The 8,165-nt window shown below is 32.3% G+C and overlaps 1 protein-coding gene across 3 annotated transcripts in view; it reads right to left on the bottom strand.

Moving 5' to 3' along the window:
• The window catches only part of LOC106102670 (protein TBRG4), an 8,049-nt gene extending 365 nt beyond the window's left edge, over window positions 1-7,684 (bottom strand). The window contains exons 1-10 of one of the 3 annotated variants that reach the window (XM_013282219.1): window positions 7,649-7,684; window positions 7,226-7,394; window positions 6,393-6,583; window positions 5,655-5,882; window positions 4,598-4,770; window positions 3,863-4,088; window positions 3,258-3,408; window positions 2,450-2,677; window positions 2,078-2,144; window positions 1,031-1,136 (exon numbers count right to left, since the gene is read on the bottom strand). In XM_013282219.1, coding sequence (XP_013137673.1) covers window positions 1,031-1,136; window positions 2,078-2,144; window positions 2,450-2,677; window positions 3,258-3,408; window positions 3,863-4,088; window positions 4,598-4,770; window positions 5,655-5,882; window positions 6,393-6,583; window positions 7,226-7,394 — 1,539 coding nt within the window. In that variant the 5' untranslated portion in view covers window positions 7,649-7,684. The other 2 variants (XM_013282220.1, XM_013282218.1) reach the window with 2 other exon arrangements.
• Between the last annotated feature and the right edge of the window lie 481 nt (window positions 7,685-8,165).

The raw sequence follows: 8,165 nt of genomic DNA on the forward strand, positions 1-8,165 counted from the left end.
AAAATCATGTTATGTCGATAAGCCAAATTTAAATAAATAAATAATTAAATGTAACTACAGTTTATTTAAAAAAACCACACTTACTCTAAATTCTACTAAAATGGCGATTGTAAACGGATTTTTTTTTAATCACTAAAAACTTTTACAGCCTTACAAATAAACGCGGTATAAAATTTAACTTAGAAATAAACTGAGTGTAAGCGAAATTTGTACTTATATTTGCTTATACTCAGTTTATTCCTAAGTTTAACTTTATACCGCGTTTATTTTAATGCTGTTGAGTAAATTAGCCTTTGGACCAAAAAAACTTAAAAATGGAATGGTCCAAAAAAATCAAATAAATCATGCTATTAGTAACTTCTACCTAAATTTTTGCTTTTATTAATGGAATTTGAAAAAAAAGGGTTCTATGTGTTCTTCCAGACTATTCTCTACATCTTTACCAAGTTTCATCGAAATCCATTCAGCAGTTTAGGCTACAAACTCTAACAAACATCCATCTAAACTTATATTTATATCTATACTAATATTATAAAGAGGAAAGATTTGTATTTTTGTATGTATTGAAATAACTCAAAAAAACTGGGCCGATTTTAAAAATTCTTTCACCGTTAGAAGTTAATTTATCTGTGAGTAACATAGGCTATATTTTTTTATTTCACGCGGGCAAAGTCGCGTGCAGCAGATAGTTTATAATATTAGTATGATTATAAATGCAAAATTTTAGGTAGATGTTTGTGACAATTTACTAGCTAAATTGATCTCAATTAAATTCATCATATACTGTTGCTCGCGACTTCGCCCGCGTGAAATTAAATAGCCTATGTTACTCAAAGATAAATTAACTTCTAACGGTGAAAGAATTTTTAAAATCGGCCCAGTAGTTTTTGAGTTATTTCAATACATACAAAAATACAAACCTCTCTTCTTTATAATATTAGTATAGACAGAGAATAGTTTGAAAGAGCACATAGGCTAATTTTTTTTTTTTACCAAACAGTGTCAGGGGTCCAAAGTTAGTATATATTACCTTATTTTGAAGCAGCCTGGTGTAGAGCTGGTTGACTCCGAGCGGCGCCACGCTGCGGCGCGTCATGTCGTGGTACTCCAGACCCAGAACTGCTATTCTATGCACGCTGTAAAAAAATATATTTCTGTGGTCATAGGTCAAAATATGGTAAAAGCAATTTCATTATTTTACAGGACAAGCAATAGGCAATATGCATATGACGCCAAATTGTACCAAACTTTTTTTTAGTATACTTTATTACTAAAAACAGTTCTGCAAAGATTTTTTTTAAATATAATGTGATTTAGTGGCAAAATTTAATCATTAAAAAGTGTATTTTTTCGAATTCCCGCGCTAAGTTCTATAACGCACACTATTGGTCGAAGCAAATGGCTTATCTAATATGGCGTCGCTGTGTTGTCAATACACAGTTCATTTACGTTAGTTTATATAGAAATACACTCTTGAAGTATTTTACTGTAAACACGATATCAAAACCAACTTTAAAAAAAATGAATAGAATTATTAATTACCACTTATTTGTACCAGGAATAATAAAAATGAATCGATTTTTGACTTTTTGACCTTGAGAAACTTTGTTGTTTTACGTCGAAGTGACATCTGAGCGTATGTTATGAATGGAATAGACGATTTACGTCAATCATCTCATGACAACTCCGGTCGCGTTGTAGTCGCTCGAAAATTGTCGTAATTTTATTTTATTATTTTTAGCTCAATGGTTGAATATTTTCGCGTCAATTTTTTTGTGGTTATTTTATAACAAGTACAATCGTTTAAAAAAAGAAAAAACATTCATATTCCCTATTAGATTATAAAGAAATCTTGAAGGCACTATTAAAATATGATATTCACGAAATATGGAAAAATGTAGTAAAGCCCTAATATGACCAAATGAAAGTGTATTTTTGGCGATTAAACCTATATTATTAAGTCATACTGAAAAAATGTACTTATCATTGTCTGATATACGACCGCAGATTTATACTTAAACTTAAAATTAATTAAAAATAAGTTAAAATATGTATAATTATAGTAATATAAACTAACCTCTTATCATTTACCGCCTTCTCTAACGGAACTGGATGACATTTGGAGTTGAGAGCAAATTCCGCATCTGAAAAAGTGAAAAAAAAAACGATATTAAAAATACACGCGTAAAGAAATCTAAACATTATAAAATGTGGTATCGAAACATACAGAAATAGTAAGTTTAGTGCTTTCAAAAAAGAGAGTGGGAGAGAGATACAGAGAGATAGGTGACAGAGAGAAAGATTCAAAATGAAAGAGAGGCCGAAAGATAATGATACGGAGTGAGCCAGAAAGGGAGAGGAAGAGAACGGAAGCGAGGGATTCGGACTGAGAAGAGAATAGGAGGGACAGTGGGTGAATAAGATACATTTATAGCATTGTAAAACTCACCATACAGAAATCCCATGCCAGAATTACACTCCCTCTTCATAAAGGCATCAGCAGAGACGAGACTTTTAAACGTATCCATAATGCTCTGTACATAGAGTGCTTTTTCCTTTGTATAAAGTATGGGCACGCCCACAGAGATGTCCTCCGCGAGTCGCGAGCGCTCCGGGAACTTCATACTTATGTATGCGTCAATAGACATGAGTTTACGACGAGCTGGGATTGGTATCTCTAGAATTTAAATAACATAGATTACTAACTTTCACCCGCGACACCGTCTGCATAGAATAACATTAAATTAATATTGAGAACTAGCTGTTCCAGTGCGGCTACATCCGCATGAAATGCACAAATGACAAATGGCAATCTTGTTTTCTTCATGTTGGCAGCAACTTATGGTCTCTTTCCCACATTAGGATTTTTAACTAAAATATTTACTTAATAAAAATGCATTGTTTAAATAATATATTTAGTAGATTTATTTTGGAGAATAATGTTGTGTAGTGAGCCTTCAAAACAGAGCTCGAGCCTCGGGACAAGGGCTCGAGTTGAAGCTGGAACCTCGCAATAAGGCTCGAGCCCTCGAGCCTTTATAAGAGACTCGAGCCTCGAATGAGTCGAAGACTCGGGAGACTCGAGCCTTTTAACAACTCTTTTAAAAATTGAATTTTATTTGCTACAAAATTGGTATACTCTTCACTCTATGTGAACGAAGTATTTTAGTAACATTACGTTAATTAGACATATGTTATTTACTAAATTACTAGACATAAAAGCTAGATATTAAATCAAACAATTAAAAAAAACTCACCGCCAGCTGACAGCAGTTTGTCAATAAAGTCCGGTCTGACAGTGGACAGGAGGTGGTCTTCTCTGGCGTGGCTCAGCGTCAGCAAAGAGAACACGAAGTCCAACCACGAGGAAGGCTTCACCATCTCCTCTTCTTTCAATAATAATGCATTCTGGAAATGACAAATATAAACACTAATGAATCACTAGGTTTTCATGCTTCATACTAAACTATACTAATATAATAAAGCGTAAACACACACTTCTTTGTTGCCTAAGATGTCAGCAATCACGACATATTTTCGAATAACTCTTTCTTTAATAAAAAGCCCTACACTTACGTCACGCTTTAGGCTACATATTCACGCCGTTAAAATATAGGGGTAAATATTTTGGATAAAAACCCTAATGTGGGAAAGAGACCATAAGTTGTTGCAAACAATAAGTAAGCAAGGTTGCCATGACTTGACATCTTGTCATGTCATTTTGACATTTTGCAATTGATAATTTGACAATAATAATCATCCATCCATCCATCTAAATTGTCGAAATTATTTTATTAGTAAGAAGTAAATCAGCAAGCAGCGTATATTTAACTAATTAAAAATGAATAAAAAGTGGTGTTACCTCTATCAATCCTTCACACATGGGGGGTATAAAGTCCAGTGTACCGAAGGTGACCACTGCGGAGGCCACATCGCTGGCTCTGCAGACGTCCCGGTGCGCCTGAAGCCAGTCCGCCAGCGCGGACAGTGCCGGCTCGTGCCGGTAACGCAGCAGCCCCAGAGACACCATGATGGAGGTCACCACCGCTGGCTTGTCTTGGTTGGATTTCAGGTTGCTTATCACATCGCTGGAGGAAATGTTTACATCTTTAGTCATGTTTTTTAATGTTATTAGTACATTAGTGCGGCATTAAAGAAAATTCTAGTAAAAATATAGCCTTACTGTGATAATGTAGATTTCTTAAGTCGTAACATTTTTTTAATTGGTCTAGTAGTTTTTTAGTCTGGTAGTTTAGTATTCATTACATAAAAAATAATTGTTAATTGCCCAACCACAAGCTTTGTTATAAAGTAACAAAAATACGAAAGAAAGTATACAGATGAATTAGGATAATTTTTTTTTTTAGGAATTTGGTTGAAATTTTTTTTCTTGTTTATAACATGAAGTTAGGTTATTCTAATCTTATATTTAAACTTTAATGAGTAAATTTTAAAAGTTTTAGTTTTTAGTGGCTATTTCCACTTAGCACTATGAGTCCTAATTCCACTGGAGCAGGCGAAAGAGAAGGCAGCCATAGTTTTAGTTATGTAGTTAAATAAATCTAGTTAAGTATGAAAATATTATTAACAAACTCACTTGCATATCCTATCCATTAATACAGGATCAGGGAAATTCAGCGATGCCATAGCAAACAGCAGATCAGCTGATTTCTTTAAATCCAATTGTTCCGATTGGTTTGTGATATTGTGAGAGAGAGCGCGGAGTAACGGCGTGCTGCGACGACCCTTTGAATGTAACGCCTTCATCACCTATAAGAAATTTATGTAAATACAAATTTGCATTTTATAATATTTCTAACTTAGGAATCCTAACCAACTGAGTAATGTAATCCAACAATTATATGAAAATAAGCAAGGACCTTTGCCTCATTTATTTTACTGCATTTATATTCCATTTTTAAAAAGATTTTTTAATATATACTAATTTTTGTATGTATTGAAATAACTTAAAAACTACTGGGCCTTATAAAAATTCTTTCACCGTTAGAAAGATGATTTATCTGTGAGTAATATAGGGTGTGTTTTTATTATTATTTTTAATTTCACACGGGCGAAGTCGCGAGCTACAGCTAGTTATTTCATAAAACAAGCTATTGCCCAATACTGTCCGCATAGAATTGAGTTCAATTTAAACATTCTGGAGATATATAGTAACAAACATCCATCCATTAATATAAACTTCTATATTTATATTTTACTAGCTGTTCATGTGTGGCTTCATCCGCATAAAATTATAAACATTTCATTTTATTATTTACATTTGTCAAATTATCAATAGCAAATGTCAAAATGACATAACAAACCTTGACAATCTTACTTCCTTGATGTTGGCAACAACTTATGGTCTCTTTCCCACATTAGGGTTTTTATTCAACATATTTACCCCCTGAGTTTAATGTCGTGAAACATATAGCCTAAAACTTGACGTAAGTGTAGGGCTTTTTATTAAAAAAATAATTATTCAAAAATATACTGTAATTGCTGACATCTTAGGTAAAAAAGTGTGTGTTTACGCTTTGTTTTAATAGTATAGAAGTATAGATAATATTAATAAATGCAAATCCATTTTCTCTTAAATGTTTAGGTATGTTTAGGTTTATACCTAGGTATATGAAACCTTTACATATGCTTACCTTAATCATTTGTGTCAATGACAGATTCCCAATCAACCTTGCAGCCTCATCATCACCTGTAATACCAAGCACTGTACTCAAGTCCTCCGCCATGGTCAAAGAACTCAAAGCCTGTGATGATGTTGACCGTGCCAGTATCCTGCACAGCTTTAGAAATCGAGGATCCTTCTCAAAGTCACTTAGTTTCACTTTATTACTGCTTGACCATTCTGATAGGGTTGAAACCATCTAAAAAAAATTATTCTTAAGAATCATGATAATAAACTAAGCAAATAGCTATAAATTAACATACAAATTACATGGGGATATATAATGATAGGAAAAGTATGTAGATATCTCTATTTTCTTCTTCAATACTTAAACAAATATTATAAAGAGAAAAGATTTTTATGTAATAAATAAAAAGTTAGCTAAAAGCCTGATAAAGTTAACTGAAAGATTCTACCATTCAGTTAAAAATGACATAGCTGAACTTCTGCTGTAGTCTTGTGGTTTTACTACTTTGAGACTAAATTAAATGCTATTTTACAATAATCATACTAATACTATAAATGCGAAAGTTTCGATGGATGGATGGATGTTTGTTAGAGTTTGTAGCCTAAACAGATGAACGGACTTCGATGAAATTTGGTACAGATGTAGAGTATAGTCTGGAAAAACACATAAGCTACTCACTTTTGTTTTTTTCAATTCCACATGGACGGAGTCGCGGGTGAAAGCTAGTGTTTAATAAATTACCTTTAATGCATGTCGTCTGGAAACTATAGGGTTTTCAGCGACCAGCAGTAAACTGTTGACATCATTTGCTCTAGCAATTTCATTATCTAATATCTGGTATCTGCTCAATTTCACTGACTTCGGACTTGGCTTCCTGCTGTCTTCACTCTCAGGAGAGTTTATAGAAGCAAAGGCTGCTGCCACTAAGCCTGCTAAAACATAATTTATTATACCCTTTGTGTACATAACTTTAGTACAGTTTAAGGTATACCTTACTTCTTACTAATAATACAATGTTAAAGTTTGTTAGTTTGTAGCCTAAACGGCTGAACGGATCTTGATGAAGTTTGGCATGGATATAGATAGTCTGGAAGAACACATAGGCTGCTAACTTTTGTTCTTTCTACTACCACGTGAACGGAATCACGGGTGAAAACTAGTCTTTATATATAGTATAGTAATTTTATAATAATTGAAATATAATATGAAAAATAGTAAGAAAATTCCTGTACATTTATTAGTATAGAACTGTTGCTGCCCACTATCTGTCTATTCTTATGTTAGCTTAAATCTTTGAAACCATACAACAGATTTAAATGCAGCTATTTATAGTAGAGTTATTTAAAAGGAAGGTTTTGTGTTTAAAACATGTTCAATAACTTATAATTTTAGAGGTTTCTAATATGATGTCATAAACAAACACATATTTGTATTAGAATTGGACCTGAGCGAATACGCGCGGGTCACTAACTAGATGGCCATGATTAATTTAAATATCTGCTTTAAGTTTTCTCTGCATTAATAACCAACTTCACTACAATTTCAATCTTACTGTGCTTTTTACTGTAACATACTTGGGTTATCTCTGCTATTTGTTTCTGGGCTAGTAATATTTTTGTCTCCGATGCCTTTTGAAGAATCAAGTTTTTCTGTTTTAAATACTGTAGCACTAGGACTGGAATACTTCCTTATTATTGCTCGTGAACCTAACCTCCAAATTACTAACCCGTTGAACTTCAACATCTGAAATTGGAAATGATTTTTAATGAAACAAATATACAGATAAATAGTTCTGTTTAAAGTCTGCAGGCATATAATAAAGGAAACGGAAAAACTTCACAAAATAAATACGAAGGATAATATTCTTACATCACTACTTAGAGATAAACAAAACAACAATAAATAATTGTTAGTAATATAGGTAAATTAGTAGGTGTAACTTTAAAAATTACCTTAAATATTAACGCGATTATTAAATAATAAAATCTAATCCTTACATTTAAAATACTTTAAATATATTTGATATATTTTTTATTTTTGACAATATAAGGTCAATGTTGCTAGAAATAACTGAAGTAATATATAGATAAAAAAAAATTATGTTGCAAAAATATTTTAGGCAATTTTAATAGAAAAACATTTTATATGATAGAAGGAGGAAAGCATTTCTTTTTATATTAGATATTTGGACTCAAATGACTATGATTTTCAATTACAATGCAATTTCTAAATTCAGTAAAAAATATGAAGCCAGTCAACTAACCTAGAATTTTTTAAATGCCTAAGCCTACTCATAATTAAAATTAAGATCATTACATATTAAGGTAACGCTTTATTTAATGCTGTTACGTAATAACCATATGATTATTATTTTAACCCTTATCTATAGAAAATACAGTAATTTTGACTGTTCTCTTAATTTTTCCCGAACGTCATGATCAAAACCTTATCTTATCTATGATTTCTCTATGTTGCAAGCGGTCGTGGGTGGGAGATTTGTTGTGATATTTTAAA

Source organism: Papilio polytes, unplaced genomic scaffold (genome assembly GCF_000836215.1).
Source record: "Papilio polytes unplaced genomic scaffold, Ppol_1.0 DF823912.1, whole genome shotgun sequence".
NCBI classification, from domain to species: domain Eukaryota; kingdom Metazoa; phylum Arthropoda; class Insecta; order Lepidoptera; family Papilionidae; genus Papilio; species Papilio polytes.